This window comes from Cannabis sativa, chromosome X (genome assembly GCF_029168945.1).
Source record: "Cannabis sativa cultivar Pink pepper isolate KNU-18-1 chromosome X, ASM2916894v1, whole genome shotgun sequence".
Taxonomy (NCBI): Eukaryota; Viridiplantae; Streptophyta; class Magnoliopsida; order Rosales; family Cannabaceae; genus Cannabis; species Cannabis sativa.
In genome coordinates, this window is record NC_083610.1 from 19,719,612 (window position 1) to 19,737,870 (window position 18,259).

The window sequence follows — 18,259 nt, forward strand, 5'->3', positions numbered from 1 at the left end:
GATAAACATGACAATCAATTAGTTAAGCAAGCAAGAAAAATCATTGTGAAAGGGAAGTTTTTATATAATAAATTGGGACAAATAGAGAGAATTAAGATGAGTTGCATAAGTGGTTTGGTGGCCCAACATTCCTAAACCAACTATTTAACATATTCCACCAAAATTTTAAACCAAGCCTTTTTAGCTACCTAATTCAACACTATCTATCACCCAACGTACTTCTGATATATATTGATCAACAATCTAAATTCATTTTTGTCCAAAATAAAAATAAAAAGTCTATATCCTAAATTAGAAAATGATTTTTTCTAAGTGAATTATCTTATATATTATTTTATTTTATTTTTTAAAATTTACAGTTTGAGTTGTTCAAATAGTTTCCATGTAGATTTTAATTGCAATTTAAGTTACTTCATTAATTACAATGTGGGTTATGTGAATTTCTATAAAAATACAAAAATTGAATTATAGAAATGAAAAAATTCATTTATTCTATTTGTATATTTTGAGTTGATAATACTATTTTTTAATTATAATGTTTACAGATTTGGTATATATATAATCTCATGTCATTTGACCATTATTTGTGATGGAGTCATATTCTGTTTAACAAATAGCAACGACTAAATCTTAGTGTATGTCTTAACCGTAAAAATAGAAATAAAAATGGGTGACATCTTAATATTTAATTTTAACTACTACCATTGAAGTATTTGATACATGTTGGAATATTTTACAATAATAATAATAATACCAATATTACAATATATATATATATATTTATATAACCAACTAATGAGGTGATTTGTTCACCAGAAATATGTTAATCGATGATGCATTTGATTTTGTTTTGTCGATAATGGAGCTTTCAAACGAAAATGGTGAGTAGAGTATTTGGTTGTGATTGTGATGAATGTGGCTTTATATATTTTATTTTTGTCAATACAACAAAATATTTTGTATTTATGAGACTACTAGGCTTGAGTTATAACGTTAAACAAATAAATGGTCCGAAAAAGAAAAGGGCACACGTACTCACAAGGCATAAATATATAGAGATAAGAGTTATCTATTCAGTAGATTAGTATATCAATATAAATTCCCAATAACTCAAAAAGACAAAAATTATTTATTTATTTTTTTAATTATATATTACTCTTATTCATTATACGTTTTTGTAAGTCTTTTCTTTAATTTTATAGTGTTTTTTCCTTTCACATTTTTATTTTTCATTAAAATAGAAACTTAATTTCTAATTTTACAACTTGTTTCTTTTTCCTATGTCTTCTTTCTCTTGTATTGTTCTTCATTTCAACCCATCCCAATCTCTCTCCTCACCTTTCTCTCTTCTTTCGATTGGAGATCCCCACAACCTTCACACTTTTTCAATTTTTACTCTTCAATTTCGTCTTCATTTGGACTAGAGAGAGAACCCTGCAACCTAGTCCTGTCCAAAACCCAATCGCGATTTTAGATTATATTAAAAAAAAATTTTACTCTCCTGTGAAGAACAATAAACCAAAACTTTCAGATAACGTTTGATTAGAAATAATATAATATAATAGAATTGAAAAGAAATAACTTTTATTTTATTTTTTTATTTAGTTTTATTTTAAAATATTGGAATGTCATATTTATTCTAATTATGTTTTGATTCAATCCAACCAAACGCCACTTAATCGAATATTTGTTATGTGAATTTGAATTGGAAAGAGTAGAGTTGGAGGGAGTAGACTTAAAAAGAATATAAAACTCAAGTTTGAGAGGATTTACAATACCATTTAAAAAGTGAAACTTACTTAGAAACTTACTAAACCTCATACTAAACGCCTATTCGTAGATGGTGAAATTGTAAATAAATATTTAAGATTATACTAAAAATGAAATACAAATTGGCAAGTCATACTTTAAAGAAAAACTTTATAATAAATGTATTGGAGAAATTAAAATTAAAAAAATTATTAAATAAATATATAAAAATTAAATGGCTTTCAATTGATATAAAACGCATTAATGAAGAGGAAAAAAGCATTAATGAAATAAATTTGGCACATTTTTGGAGCTACATATCACTATTTCTAATTTTATATTGCCACATATAATAATATGTATGATGTACTATATAGACCTCTCCCCAATTATAAGGCCAACTATAAAAAAACAAAGTAAATAAATATAAAAACATTAAAAGAGGTCTCTCATGAATTTGGACTTTGACTACTCGGGAACAAAGCAAGGTAAGTGAGTAGTAATGAAAAGGAAGATGAGGGTGTCACGTGGGGGAGAGTTGTGTGACTTGGAAGCTGGACTTTTCACCCCTTATCATGCTTTGCTGTAATCATATATTTTTACACACTACAAACAAGTATAATCACCACAAACCGATGCAAACAAATTGAAAATTCCAAACCTAATCTCCCATATAGATTTTACATTATTAGTTTAATCTTATTTGCTGTCCAAAACAAATGGTCAAACTTATGACTGAAAAAGAGTGATGCCCTAATAAAGTTTTAGTGACCCCATCAAGAAGGTTTTAGTGGGCCTTTGGCAACAAATATATAAATAAAGATTAAAGAGGTCCCCAAAAGGTAACCCCACTGTACACTGTCACTGAACTTTCAAACACCCAACACTAGATGCTGTAAAGCACCATAAGAAAAGAAGAAAAAATACAGAGAGTAGAATGGAAATGTATTAACCACAACATTCAAGAACATATATTATAAATAAATATTAATGACCCCACAACTCGAATAAATGATGGAATGATGTTTTGTAATAAAAGATGAGGAGAGAATAAAGAAAAAAAATGAGATAAGATCTAAAAAAATTTAACACATTTAATCAAAAAACTGTACAATTTTACTAACATTGAGGAAAGATAAGCTGTTTATCATATCTCATATTCTTAAGCATTAAACATTTTGAAGGTACACATGGCCAGACCATTCAACAAGAGAGACCCATGTTGCCAGATAAGTTTGTTTACAAAACAAGTAAAAGAAAAGTAAAGAGTGTATGCTCTCTCCTACTCTGTTCACCTCCGCAGATCTAGAAAAAACACCCCTCTTTTAGTCATTTCCAGACCCAGGAGAAAGTTTTACATCAACCAAACAATCCTTAGATTAACACAACCCAAAACAGTAGAACTGAAAAAACATTAGCTGAAGTAAAAAAAAAGAAAGAAAAAACTCAGGCAATCCAGTGGCAATTTCCTTATACTGCCCTTCTGGAATACAGTCAAGAGTATTAGTGACAACTATATCAAGGTTAATAAGAGGTTTGCTGCTATACCAGAGCTTCACCATTTTCTTCATTCATGGAAGGAAAACTAAAAATGTAACCTCCATTTGCTCTATCCCTAACTGGAAAGTCGAGCTCCAACGCCCTTGTTGGATTCTGCATTTTGAGAGTATAAAGATTCATCCAGGCTTGGTTTTAGGAACCTGTGAACAATTATGCTCTATTTACAGATTAATAGAGGCATAACCAAAGTCAAGAAAGAAAAAAAAAATCTGACTAAGACTCCCTACTTGATAACTCCTAAAAGTGTAAGAACTAAAACTTTCTACCAGTATAAACAATTGCCCTAGCCAAAGGATCCTACCATTTGTCAAATTTCCATTTTCCAAATCATATTATCCACATTAACATCGTGTGTCTTTTCCAAGGCGGCAACTTTGGACCGACTTGATGCCATTGAAATAGCACCTTTTCCTCTTTCATCCTGAGGGAGCTCACAGGTTTCGCCAATCATCCCTGATCTCAAATCAGCTGGAGGAATGAAACAGTCCATAGAGAGACCTGGAACGTTGAAGGCAACCTCTTCAATTGTCCAAGCTTCTTCCATCTTTGTTTTAGTATGACTCATTGCCATCTCGCCAAACCTGAAAAGATTCACCACAGAACGCCCTGAATGGGCAATCATGATCCCTTCAACTGACCTGTAATCCTCAAGGAAAGAATTAATCGTTGTCTCCCAGTACACTGCATCGCCACCATTGGATTGGATACGAGTCAAATGGGAATCCTCAATGTGAACAAGAAGGCCCGTCTTCTGGCTAAAGTATCCAAACAAGACATGCCTTATGATCTCAGCAGGGCCTTCACTTCTCGCTTTCAAAGTTTGAGGATCAGCACAGAGCTTAAGGATAAAGCAATCCTCACCACTGATCTTCTTCTCCCCAATGCACTTTGCATCCGAAAACATACTGGCTGTTGTTCGTGGATCAAGACCCTGAAATTGAATAACAGCCAAAATTTAAGAAAAATGACAAATTACAAAACAACAGAAAAGAGACAAAATAAATTGAATACACAAAAGATCACCTGAAGTGCACGACGCAATGGCCTAACAGGGCCTTTTGCAGTGTGGGCACCAAGCCACGGTGTGTGCCTCCAGACAAGCTTGCCATTGCAGCCAGCATGAACTTTGCTACCCCCAACTGCAAGCTCCACATACCACATATCTGGATTCATCTGCCAGAGTACGAACCCACCCGACTCAGTACATCTGGAGGCATTCTTGTTCTTCATAACCTTTGTAGCAGTTTCAAATTCAGAAGCTACCATCCTCAGCTTTCCCATGGCATAAGCATTTCGAATTGAGTTCTGGAGCTTCTGCCCCCCAGACGCTGCAGTATACTGTTGCAAGATGTACTGGGCAGATGATGTTTCCTGCAATGAATAAACCAGAGTCACTTAACCAAAAAACAATTATAAACTAAAATAACACTCTCTATGCGCTTAAAGCATCAGGATATTAAATTCAACCAGCTGAATGGACCCCAAATGGACTTTTGATCTAAATTTGTTCAACCAAGTTGAGACTAAATTAAAATTCCTCTGTTCATGTTCTTTCCTATTTTCTCACCAACCAAACAGGGGTGTAAATTTTTATTTTTTTCCATTTTTTTAGTAGATGGAGATTTGCCATATTTATTCATCAACTCAGCTAAATTTTGAAAGCAAGAAAAAAAAAAATCATTGAAATATATATAGGGAGAGAGAGAGAGAGAGAAATATCCCTTGACTTTCTTCAAATTTACGCAAAAGAGGAAAATATAGGGCACATCTCTGCTTACAAAGACAGTATTATATAAAAAATTACCAGAAATAAAGACATTCAAATAATGTATAAGAGACCTGTAATGATATAAAGCCATTACTTTTATTTTAGTCAATAGAATAAGTCATACTTAGCAAAAACAAAAGCCATTAGAAGAAGACAGTAGAGAAGAAGAAGCTCACAATGGGAGTGTCCTTGATGCTAAGATGTGGCAAAGGATCATTGGAGCTAACATGAACAGGAGCAAGAGGAGCTCCCATCACTCCCAATAATAGTCTCAGATCAGACCTCTTATACGCCATTGAAGTGATCGAAGGAGCCCTCGAGAGTTGTCCCTTCATCCACTGCCCTAAACCAGACCCAACACGCTTTGAGTCCCCTACTTCTCCGCCGTCTGGATCAGGACCCTCCATCAACGGCGTAAGCGCCTCACCCATTGGCCTCAGACTACCCGATCTCGCGATCAATGCATCGGGTTGTCCATAAAGGTTGCTGTTGTGGTTGTTGTTGTTGCTACTGCTACTACTGTGCTTCTTCCTCCTTAGCAAACCAGATATGGGGGGAGAAGAAGACCTCGACGGACTGTTTCCTCGAGACCTCGACGGAGAAAGACCCCGAACCACCTCATCTTTCAGAGCAGCAAAGAAACCCTGTTTCTTCTCCATAATGAAAAAAGCAAAAAAGGGAAAAAAGAAAGATAATGGTTGCCCTAGTAAGTAATTCTCCGGCCGCCGCGTGCTGTTCTCCGGCCAGAGAAAGTAGTCAGAAGTAGAAGAGGGAATGAAAATGACGGGTTTTTAAGGTTGTGGGCTAAATAGGTTTGTGGAGTAGAGAGCGAGGAGAGTGTGAATAGTACTGCAAGTTCTTCATGGAGAGAGAAAGAAGAGAGAGAGAGCTGAGAAAATGGGAAAGCGGTTTGGAAGAAGAAACGTTTTTGAAGAGAGAGTGACTTTGGTGGGGTGGCTTTAGACTCTGATTCTAGAGAGAGAAAATGAATAAATCTATATAGAAAGAGAAAAAGAAGAAAGAAATGAACAAAATACCAAAATCGTATCTCAATACTTTTTTTTTACTAATTTAGTAAAAATATACTTGGTTGTATATTTTAGGTGAATTAAAATTTTGGTCCCCTAAATTCTAATATATATTAAATTATATCACTTAAATTAAAAAAAAAAAAAACTATTGAGAATATTAATGTAAAAAAATTTATCAAATTTCATTTAATTTTACTTATGATGTGATTATTTAGGATAATTTACGTCATAAATATTTAGGTTTAATTCTCGGTTTTAAATAAATACCTTAATTTAATTTTTAGGTACTTATAGAGTTCCAAAAATATAATTTAAATATTATTACCATAAAAAATTAAACTTAACTATTTATTTACAACCGAGAGTTAAACTTAGATATTTATACCGTAAATTACCCAATATTAAATAATACTCCTTAAATTTTGATGTCTCAAAATTATGTCCCTCGAATTTTGACATGTATAAAATTATGTTATATTTTTTTTTTTATTAAAATTGAATAAAACTCTATAAATCAAACAACTAGTTGAGAGAAATTTTTTTTTTTTTTTTTTTTTTTGAAAAAGTTTCAATTTTATTAATCAACCAAATCGGCAATTAACAAAGAAAGAAGGTCCCTAGGAATAGAACCTTCAACAAAATGACAACCTGACCAATAACAAGAGTTTCTCGCAACACAGTGAGCAACTCTGTTAGCAGATCGCTTAACATAACAAATCTCAACATTTTGTAAATTAGATAGTATCTCATGACATTCAGAAACCAATAAACCAAATAAAGAAGGCATCCTAATTGAAGTGTGCAATGCTTGTAGTGCAACAAGACAATCCGTTTCCACAATGACACCTTGAACCACTTGATCTTCTTTCTTCTTTATCCAACTTAACGCTTCTTTTATGCCTACCATTTCTGCAATTTCAGGCTTATTACAGCCATGATTATACACAGAAAAAGCTTCAATCAGAGACCCAGTGTTGTCCCTGATTACCACACCCGAACCATATGCATTATCAGCATGAAAGACAGCCCCATCAACGTTTATTTTTAGCATGTTTACAGCAGGTTTTAACCAACGCTCCCCACTGTCATAGGTTCCCGAAGGCACCAGCAGTGGCTCAAATTTTCTTGAGTTAGCGTTTTTCCATTGTGCTAAAGTTAAACGAGCAGTGAACATCACATCAGCTGCAGAGTAAGATTTCTGGTTCCATAGTACACCATTTCGAGCTTGCCATATAGACCAACAAAGCATCACAGCTTCCTCTAACAGGTTCGGTTTATTTCTGTCAGCAACATCCTTAAACCAGATGAAAAAACTGTCGCTGTGGGCAGGAGGAGTGGCCAAACCAGACCGGTTCCAGCAGGATTTGCTGAAGTGACATTGCAGCAACACATGTGTAATCGACTCCTCCTCCGTATGACAAAATGGGCATGTTAATTGGACAGGTACATGCTTCGAATAGAGTTGGGTACGAGTAGGAAGACAATTGGTTAAAGCCTTCCATATCAAATGTAGAACTTTTGGTGGGACTTTAATCTTCCACAACGTCTTCCACACCTTATCCTCCATATCTGAATTCCATGCCCCTTTTAGCTCTTGGATATATTGATAAGCACTTTTTACTGTATAAAAACCAGCAGTGTTTTTATTCCAGTACCAAGTGTCTTCAGTGATTGTCGAACTCAAGGGAATGCTTAGAATAATTTCTTGGTCTCTTTCTTCAAACATATCCCGAATGAGCTCTTCATCCCACGCTCTTTCATTCATTTTCATCAAGTTTTGAACTGCATAAGTGTTCAAACCAGGATGAGTAGAAATTATAAGAGGATTAGAGTCTATTGGCAACCAGGGAGTCCCTAAAATACTGGTACTTTGTCCGTTACCAATGCGGATTCGGGCACCATCCTTGATAAGGGATTGAGTCTCATGCAAGCTTCTCCATATATAACTCGGGTTATTGCCTAGAGAAGCATTCAGAAAGGACCCTCTTGGGTAATATCTAGCTTTGAAAAGGCGACCAACAAGGGAATTTTCATGTTGTAGTAGACGCCAAGCTTGCTTACCCAAAAGTGACAAGTTATAATCCCGAAGGCTCCGGAATCCCAAACCTCCCGTACTCTTATGCCTGCACAACCGTGACCAGCTGACCCAACTAACGCCTCTAGTCTTCTTTGAGTTCGATTGCCACCAATATTTAGCCATCATTTGTTCCAATTGGCTGCAAGTTTTTAAGGGTAACAAGAAAACAGACATAGCGTAGCTTGGAACGGCCTGAGCTACCGTTTTTAAGAGTATTTCTTTGCCTGCCTTTGATAAGAAACGCCCCTCCCATCGTTGGATTCGTTGCTGCATTTTCTCTTTTAAGAAACCCAGAATAACATCTTTATTTCTGCCCATGGTACTTGGAAGTCCCAAGTAACTAGAGTTTCCATCAGCCTCCATCATTCCCATCATCCCACATAGTCTAATTCTAGTTGCACTAGGAGTATTAGAACTGAAAAAGATAGATGATTTATCATAGTTGACTTTCTGACCCGAAGCCATCTCGAAGACATTAAGCAGCCGTAACACACTACCTGCTTCTCTATCATTTGCCCGACAATAGAGATAACTATCGTCTGCAAATAGCATATGAGAAATGATAGGCGCTCCGTTAGCCACTTTGCATCCATGTAGCTCACCATGCCTTTCGAATCTTTTAATCAGTGATGTAAGACCCTCAGCACATAAAAGAAACAGGTATGGAGACAAAGGGTCTCCTTGACGAAGACCACGAGCAGGAGTAATAGGACCCATCTCTCGGCCACTATTAACAACCATATACTGAACAGATGTAACCGTGGTCAGCACCAAGTTGACAAAGCGGTTTTCAAACCCCAGCCTCAGCATCATCATTCGAAGAAACTCCCACTCAATTCTATCATAAGCTTTACTAAGATCAAGCTTCACCGCCATGTAGCCTTCTTTCCCTTTTCTTTTCCGTTTTAGGTAATGCATAACCTCAAAAGCAACCATAATGTTGTCAGAAATCAGTCTTCCAGGCACAAATGCACTTTGAGTATCGGATATAACCTGAGGAAGAATGAGTTTCATACGGTTAGCAAGGACTTTGGTGATAATCTTGAAGAGAACATTGCAAAGGGATATGGGTCGCAGATCACCCATGGTTGTAGGATTCTTCTTCTTGGGAATTAAGACAATATTTGTTTTACACAAATCATTAGGAAGCATACCCGTATGAAGAAAATCTTGCACCTGAATAACTACATCCTTTCCCACCACATTCCAGTATTTTTGAAAAAATCCCGGTGTCATTCCATCTGGTCCTGGAGACTTGTCTGGATGCATTTGGAAAAGAGCTTTGCGAACTTCCTCTTCAGTTACATCTTGGATTAAGTCAACATTTTGCTGGGGAGAAACTAGAGGCACTATATCATCCATTAAATCATTAGCCATAGAGCCACTAGTGGAGAAGAGATTAGTAAAATAATCAGTGATTACCGATTGCAGCCCAGTATCCCAGTCCACCCAACTCCCAAGAGCATCTTTTAACTTATGAATCATATTATTTTTCCTTCTAGAAGTAGCTTTGGCGTGAAAAAATTTACTATTTTGGTCTCCTGCCTCTAGCCACAACTGCTTCGAACGTTGGCGCCAAAACACTTCTTTTTGACTGAAAATCTCATTAAGTTCCTCCTGAGCCTTCTTGTACTGAACCAAAGAGTCACTGTCATTGGCTTGTTTCAACAGTCGGATCTTGTTTTTACAATCAGCAATTCGAGTCTTAAAGTCCCCTGTGTAATCTTTTCCCCAAGCTGAGAGCTTGTCTCCACATACTGAAAGTTTTGTCACCACAGGATCGTTCTCACATAGCTCCCAACAGTCCTTTACCACTTGAAGACACATTGGCTCTCGAAGCCAAGCATTCTCAAAGCGAAAATGACGTATGGACTGAGAAAAATTCATCACAATAGTTTGAAGCAAAAGAGGACAATGGTCCGACATTGAGACTTCAAGGTTGAGCAACTGAGCTGAATTGAACATTCGAGACCATTCCATGTTAACAAGCACCCTATCAAGCCGCACTTCAACCCAACCAACGGTGCCCCTGCCTCTCTCCCAAGTATACGGATAACCCGACAAGTCCATATCGTGGAGATGGCAGTCATTAAGAGCTTCCTGAAAACCATCTATAAGAGCTTGCGGATACGGATTGCCCCCTCTTTTATCCGCATGAGACAAGGTGTTGTTTAAGTCACCAATAACACACCAAGGTAATGTGTGTTCAGTCGAGAGTGATCTTAAATGGTTCCAAGTCTTGTACCGAAAGGATCTATTAGGTTCACCATACAAACCCGTTAAACGCCAAGCATTACCGTCCTCAACCCCTACTTTGATATCAACATGGCAGGCAGAGTATCCTAGCACCCGAACATCATCATCGTGTCTCCATAACATTGCAACGCCACCACTATGACCTCTCGCATCAACCGAAAGAGCACCATCAAACCCCAAAGAGACCCGAAGTCTCTCTACCAACTCCTTTCGACTTAGAGTTTCACAAAGAAAAACAAAATTGGGTTTCTTGTGGACCACAAGGTCCGTTAGGAATTGAAACACCCTTGGGTTCCCAAGCCCACGGCAATTCCAACTTAAGATGCTCATAATGTACGGTGGGCCTGGGAACCAGAACCCACCATCGACCCATTTTTTGAGCCCAAGTTCAACATCACAGTCGTATCTTCAGTATCCACATTGCCACATGTCATTTCCTCATCTTCAGTATTCATCCCCATAGATAATTCTCCACTAAGTGACAGTCTTCTCCTCTTTAATTCTGTTATGGTAAGTCCTTCTTCATTAATGTCAATCACATCTGTAGCTTTGGAAGCAATATTCTCTCCCCCCAAATTAGCAGCTGATGTATCAATCAACTTTAATGGTTGTGTATGATGGATATGGTGAATATTGTGAATGGCAGCTGTAACCATATCTCCTTGATTAATGGGATTGGTATCAAATTGAATGGACTTACTATGATTTGGTATCCCACTAATTACGGTATCAGCATCCTTCCCAGTACGGTGTCCGATCGACTGGTTGTGACTACCGGACTGTGGCTGCATGGGACGTTCAACTTCAAATCGTTTATCAAACTCTGAATCACCCAGTTCAGTACGCAACCATTTTGCTCCGATTAGCTTTGTCTGTCTTCTCAGTGGTGCTTTCATGAAGGTACCATAAGGTTTAGTGATCTTCTCTGCAGGAGTGTCGAACAAACGCATACAGAAACGATCTGAATGACCCAATAGACCACAGATAAAACAGAAAATAGGGACATTTTCATATTTAAAAGTGATCCAAATGAACTCTGTCTTCGTTTTCCACAATTTCATCTTTCGCTGCAATGGTTTATCGAGTGACATAGATACCCGAATTCGCATATAGTCTCTCCACAATCCTAAAAAATTCTTAGGATCTGCCTCCTTGAATTCCCCAATATAATTACCCACATTAGTAAGAGTACGTTCAGTCATGTAACCAGTTTTTAAATCATGTACCTGAATCCATAAATCGAGTGTGTTCAGGGGTATTGTTCTCGGGTCTTCACCCTCCTTCAGTCTTCTAAGAATCAGAGCTTTGCGATTGAACGTCCATGGACTGCCTTCTAAGACACGAGATATATCTATCTCATGGTAAAACTGAAACAAGTATCGAATACCACCATCAAGTTCCTTAATATAGACACCCATACCTGGTTTCCATAATGCTGCGAGGGTCTGCTGCATTGCCGGGAAGTCGACTGAACCTTCATTGAGGAAACGACCCACCAAACACCAACGTGCATCAAACGCTACCCTCTCTTCCTCCTGTATCTCCTCACAAAACAGACCACCAGAATCCTCTTCTTCAAGGGTAATATCAACCAAATCTTCATGATTCCTACTACTGGATGCCATGAAGCCCACCAGAAAAGACAAAAACCAGACCAGAAAAGAACAAAGGGACAACCTTAACACAAAGGGACAACCTTAAACGAAACAAACCATGTCAGAGGACAAGACTTTTTTTTTTTCTTTGTTAATTAGAGTACATGGATTAGTTGAGAGAAATTTTTAAGGCCCTCAAAAGTTTAAAAACATGATTTTGTATATTTGGAAGAAAAAGATTGTAATTAACTTATATTTTATTTTATTTTTCTAATCAAAATTACCAAATTTATCCTTTTTCATGTTATGGTAAAGAAAAAATTCGTGCATTAATAACTCAGAAAACTAAGAAATAAATATCTCCTCAGTATTAATGAAATATTTATTTTTTTCTCTTTTTAATATAACCAAAAAGATACTTTTCAGTTTTCACAATTAAAAATTACAATTAATCCATTACAGTAAAGAATGAGAGTGAGCAATTATATTTGTATTTATGAATGGAAGAAATTATGAATTAGCTTTTGAGTTCATACAATTAAATTTTTTTGATTTACATAAAAAAAAATTATGAAGGGAAGAATTTTTATTCAAGAAAAGTTAAGACATAATTAAAAGGTTAGGCAGAAATTTAGACCTATACATAGTCCATTTTTAAAAATAAAGACCCGATCCTTATAAAAATATAGATAGTATTGTATCATATCTATACTCGAATTATTCTTGTTGTGTAAAATATGGACCTATTAGCTAAACTATGAGTCTAAATACTCATAAATATGTTAGTATTAGTATTTTTACATTGAATATATATATGGGTGCATTTTTAAGTAGTGTTTGGTTATCATAAATAAAAATATAAGAATATGAATAAAGTAAAATAAAATTCAAAATACATAAAAAATTATTAAATTTTTTCTCATGTTACATTGGAATTGTCTTTTTTGTAGGGATAAATTGAAAAATACTTAATTTATTTATCAATTAACCAAATTTACCTCTAATTTATATTTAATTAAAACATACCTCTTTCTATATGTTAGTACCTAAAATATCTTGATTTAAGAGAGTTACATGGAAAGTATATTGAAGTGACAGAAGCAAAATTGGTAAAGTATTTAAAAAAAAAAAAGTAAAAACGATAGACTTTAAAAATGAGGATGTTCATTCATTATCTAAGAATGGATCGAATAGCAAGCGAATTGGATAGAATGATCCACCGAAGCACTTTATGTTGTTCATGCGCTTTGTTATTCCAAAGTTTTTTCCACAAAGAAGGAGCGACGTGACAGTGTTGGTCTTTTTTCAGATCCAACAAAAGGTAAGCTAATTTGGTGGAGAATTTTCCATTCGGCTTCTTAGTCCAAATCCAGTAATTTATCCCTTGCTTTGGTTGCTTTTTCCCTTTCAAAACAACTCATACTAGGGTTGAACATCGAGTGAATTGACTGAATTTTGGGTTGGGGGTTTTGGGTCCAAAAAAGAGAACTCAAATCTGCCTGTTCAAGTGTTTTGAGTTCACAAGCTTTGGACTTGCGAGTTTGGGTTGGTCGGGTTGACGAGTTCGGTCAAACCTTTTTTTTACCTGCTTGTTGGTTGGCTGCTGCTGCTGTTATTCGCCATGTGGTGGTGGACCGACGAGACTGGAATTGGGGGTGAGGAGGATAGCTCCGTCAGCAATGACTGGGAGAGAAGAAGAGATCTCAGTCTGTGAGGACTGGGTCGTCTTTGTTGAGGAGGAGGCCGAATCTTCAGTGTTGGACACCACAACACGTGAAAAACGTAATTACTTTATTATTGTAAAAGCAATTACACCAAGACTTGAACACTTTAACTTGACCACAATACACACCAAGCACTCACTCTTTATTTTATCACTAGACACCTTTACTACACACTTGTGTATAACTCACACTTTTGAAAGATTTTAGGGACACTTTAGAACACACTCTCACTCTTTTGAACACACTTTGAAGACACTCTTGTTGGATGCACAACTTGAAGACCCATGACCCCTATTTATACTACTCAAAAGAAACCAACTATAATATTCTAGATAATTCTAACTAATTGTGTTACTAAAATATTCTTGAAACTTCTAATGACTATTACTCTCTATGATTCTAGAAAATTCTATAATATTACCAAAATGATAGAAAGTTCTAGATACTTGTAGAGTAGGTGTTGATCTTTAACACTCCCCCTCAACACCGACTCTTCATACTGAGTTGGTCTCTCAGCTTCTGAAATCTCGTTGTGCTAAGTCCTTTAGTGAATAAGTCTGCTACTTGATCTTCGCTCTTCACTTGATGCATCTCTAATTCTTCCTGAAGTACTTTCTCTCTGAGAAAATGGTAATGCACCTCCACATGCTTTGTTCGAGCATGAAATACTGGATTCTCTGCTAAACGAATAGCAGACTGATTATCACAATAAAGTGGCACTGCAAAATCTGTGGATTGGTGTACATCCTTCATTAGTTGCTTCAACCACGTACTTTCTTGAGCCGCTATTGCTGCTGCTCTATACTCTGCTTCCGTGGTTGACAAAGACACTGTTGGTTGCCTTTTGCTACACCAAGACACTACTCCAGATCCAATCTTGAATACATACCCAGTAGTTGATCGCCGGGTATCATGATCTCCAGCATAATCAGCATCGCAGTAGCCAATGATCTTAACCTCATCCCCTTTCTTATAGAAGAGACCATAGTTAATGGTATCTTTGACATACCTCAGTATTCGTCGTACTACTTCCAAATGTGGCTTCTTTGGTTGCTGCATATATCGACTTACGACTCCAACTGCATAAGAAATATCTGGTTGAGTCAATGTAAGGTAGATTAGACTTCCCACCAGCTGTCGATACATTGCTCCATCTTGCAAGTCCTTCCCAGCATGAGCACATAGCTTAGCATTAGCTTCCATAGGTGTTGAGATGGGATTGCACTCAAGCATTCCAAATCTTTGCAGCAAATCTTTAGCATACTTTTGCTGACAGAGAAATAAACCTTCCTTAGTTCGGTCAATTTCTAATTCAAGGAAGTGTTTCAATTCTCCAAGCTCCTTCATTTGAAAGCGTACTGATAGGTTCTCTTTTGTTTGATAAATTTCTGCATCATCATCTCCAGTGATAATGAGATCATCGATATATACCAAAACTATCGCGATCTTTGCTTCCCTTACTTTGACAAATAAGCTTGAATCTGCATGTGCCATAGAATATCCGCTTTCAACTAAGAACTCAGCAATCTTTCCATACCATGCTCGTGAAGCTTGCTTTAATCCATAGAGCACCTTTTTCAGCTTGCAAACATAGTCAGGATGTGCTTTATCCTTAAATCCTCTTGGTTGCACCATGTATATCTCTCGATCCAGTTCTCCATGTAGAAAGGCATTCTTCACATCCATCTGCCATAGCCTCCAGTCTTTACTAGCTGCAAGTGCTAACAGAACTTGCACTGTTGTAATTTTAGCGACTGGGCTAAATGTCTCGTCGTAATCTAGCCCATATTGTTGAGAGAATCCTCGAGCAACTAACCGAGCCTTGTATCTCTCAATTGAACCGTCAGGACGAGTTTTTACCTTGTAGACCCATTTACACGAAATGGGTTTCACTTCCTTCGGCTTTGGTACCAATTCCCAAGTCTGATTCTTTGCTAGCGCACTTATTTCTTCTTTCATAGCTCCTAGCCACTTGGAGTTTTGGTATGCCTCTTCATATGACTCTGGTTCTCTGAACTTTTCTTCTTCAGCTACAGCAGCATTAGCATATTTCGGATTTGGCTTTCGCGCTCTTGTTGATCTCTGAAGTTCTGGTTGACTATCATCATGTCCTTCTGTTTGATGCACCCCCGTTTGCCATGGATTTTGAGGTGCCTCATCCTCGGTGTTTTCTTCTTCATCTGTATCTTGTGTTGTAGGTAACTCAACAATTTGCTCCTGTTAGATTATAATTAACCTATATTTCAGGTCTTTAAAGTTAGCATTATCTCGTCTATTGGTGTCTTTTGGAGCAGTTTTACGCTTGATTTTTATTATTTCAGGTTCCCGAGGTGTTAAAGTTCGAATTCAGTCAAATAGCGAAAAACTGGGACAAACTTGGAAAAAAATTAGAAAATTCGGTTCCAGAAGCATCAGTAGTCGCGACCTCCAGAGAGCCAGGTCGCGACCCTTTTTCCTGGTCGCGACCCTGGTCGCGACTTCGTGAGTTTGGCAGAAACTCAGTTTTTCGAGTTTTGCCTGTAGTCGCGACCAGCTTAAATGCTGGTCGCGACTAGGTACGGAAATCGCAGATTTGACCTAATTTTGATTTTTTTACTCAATTGGAGGCTCACCACTCATCCCTATATAAGGAATACGACATTGAAGGTCAAAGGCAAGCAAAAACAGACCTAATAGTGGAGGCAAAGTGGAGAGGAAGCTATCTTGAAGACCCGGAGCGATACCACCTTCTAGTTTCTTTCTTTTACCCTTTTTATTCATCTTTATGTTTGTTTTTATTTCTGAATTAATCATGGATGTTTTTAGAGTTATTATGAACTAAATTTCCCAATAAGGGAGGATGATGATTGTTGTTTAAGTTTATGCCTAGTTAATAAATAATTGCCATTCCTTCATCTTATGTGTGAATACTATCTTTATTTGTGTTTAATTTCATGTGCAAGCTTGATCACCTTTTACATGTTCTATGATCCTAATTCAAAATCTGAAAAGTGAGAATTAGGAATGCTAAAATTTGGATAGTCTAGGTTTTGATGTAAAATGAAAGTATTTACATAGCCTTAGTGACTAATAGATTATTGCTTAATGCTGATTTTGTGTTGATCTAATTAAGAAGTTAATTAGAGAACATATTATTTAGAACCTAAAAGATCTGAAAAGAGTTAGGTTAATTCATAATCTGTCTTTCACATTGAGATAAGGATAGCAATTAGGTATTGACATAGGTAGCTTATCAACAGGATTCACCTCCCTAATCTCTCATCTTGATTAATCTTCGTTTGTTTTCTCTTTAATTTCTGAGTTATTTACTTTTAAAATTGCAAACTTATTATTTTACCAAATAGAATCATAAGTATAATTTAGTAGTACTTAATTGAATTCCCTGTGGTTCGACCTCACTTGCGTGAGATACTACTTGATACGTACACTTGCGTAATAAACAGAATTTTCGTAACAAGTTTTTGGCGCCGTTGCCGGGGAATTTTTTAAAGATTAATATTACACAAAATTATACTAACTTCTACTTTGGTATATTTTCTCTTGCTAATTTTTCTAACCTTTTTCTTGCAATATTTTCTTGATCTATTTCAGGAATCATAAGTGTATGCGCCGTCAAGGACAAGCAGTGATATTACCAGTTGATCCCGAAATCGAGAAAACTTGTAGGAGAAACTGAAAGAACAAGAGGCAAGAGGGAGTTTCAGCAACTGCTGAAACTTCAGACATCATGGCTGCCAATGCTGCAAACAATGGAGGCAATAACGGTAACAATGGTGGCGCAGTGGAAGATCAAGCTAATGGCCGCAGCTTGAGAGATTACATTCTCCCTACTCTGACGGGAGTGCAGTCGTGTATCAGGCCACCGACAGTGGATGCAAATAACTTTGAGATAAAACCTGTCATACTTCAGATGGTGCAGTCTTCAGTTCAGTTTGGTGGCCTCCCTTCTGAAGATCCTAATCTGCATCTCTCTAACTTCATGGAACTTTGTGAAACCTTTAAAGTTAATGGAGTTAGTGATGATGCTATTCGACTGAGACTGTTCCCATTATCTCTTAGAGAGCGAGCCAAGAGTTGGCTAAACTCCTTGCCACCCAACTCTATCGCCACCTGGAATGATCTGGCAACGAAATTCTTGTCAAAGTTCTTTCCTCCAGCCAAGTCTGCAAAGCTGAGAGGAGAAATTAATAACTTCTGCCAACAAGATAATGAATCTCTCCATGAGGCTTGGGAGAGGTTTAAAGATCTGATCAGAAAGTGTCATCACCATGGTATAGAGAAGTGGATGCTGGTCCACAACTTCTACAATGGGTTGGTAGGAAATACAAAAACTTTAATAGATGTTGCAGCTGGAGGAGCCTTTATGAGGAAGAGTGCTAATGAGGCTTATGATCTATTGGAGGAGATGGCTCTAAACAATCAACAGTGGCCAACTGAGAGGAGTCAATCAAAGAATGTAGCTGGTGTGTTAGAGGTTGATGCCATCACAAAGTTGACAG

General features: G+C 36.8%; 1 protein-coding gene and 1 non-coding gene across 3 annotated transcripts; both read right to left on the reverse strand.

Annotated features, from left to right (window-relative positions):
* Positions 1 to 2,874: 2,874 nt before the first annotated feature.
* On the reverse strand, positions 2,875 to 6,112 carry LOC115703073 (uncharacterized). Of its 2 annotated transcripts, XM_030630559.2 has the most exons (4): positions 5,254 to 6,110; positions 4,333 to 4,680; positions 3,611 to 4,240; positions 2,875 to 3,466 (listed from the first exon to the last, which is right to left on the reverse strand). In XM_030630559.2, exons 1-3 carry the CDS (start codon positions 5,734 to 5,736, stop codon positions 3,617 to 3,619), a joined length of 1,455 nt encoding a protein of 484 aa, XP_030486419.2. In that variant the 5' UTR covers positions 5,737 to 6,110; the 3' UTR covers positions 2,875 to 3,466; positions 3,611 to 3,616. The 2 variants fall into 2 exon arrangements, with proteins under 2 accessions (XP_030486419.2, XP_030486418.2); XM_030630558.2 differs by having other exon boundaries at positions 2,875 to 4,240; positions 5,254 to 6,112.
* Positions 6,113 to 17,928: 11,816 nt separating this feature from the next.
* LOC133032842 (small nucleolar RNA R71) lies at positions 17,929 to 18,035 on the reverse strand. The gene has a single exon (XR_009685432.1). It is a non-coding gene; the product is annotated as a small nucleolar RNA R71 (small nucleolar RNA).
* Positions 18,036 to 18,259: the final 224 nt, after the last annotated feature.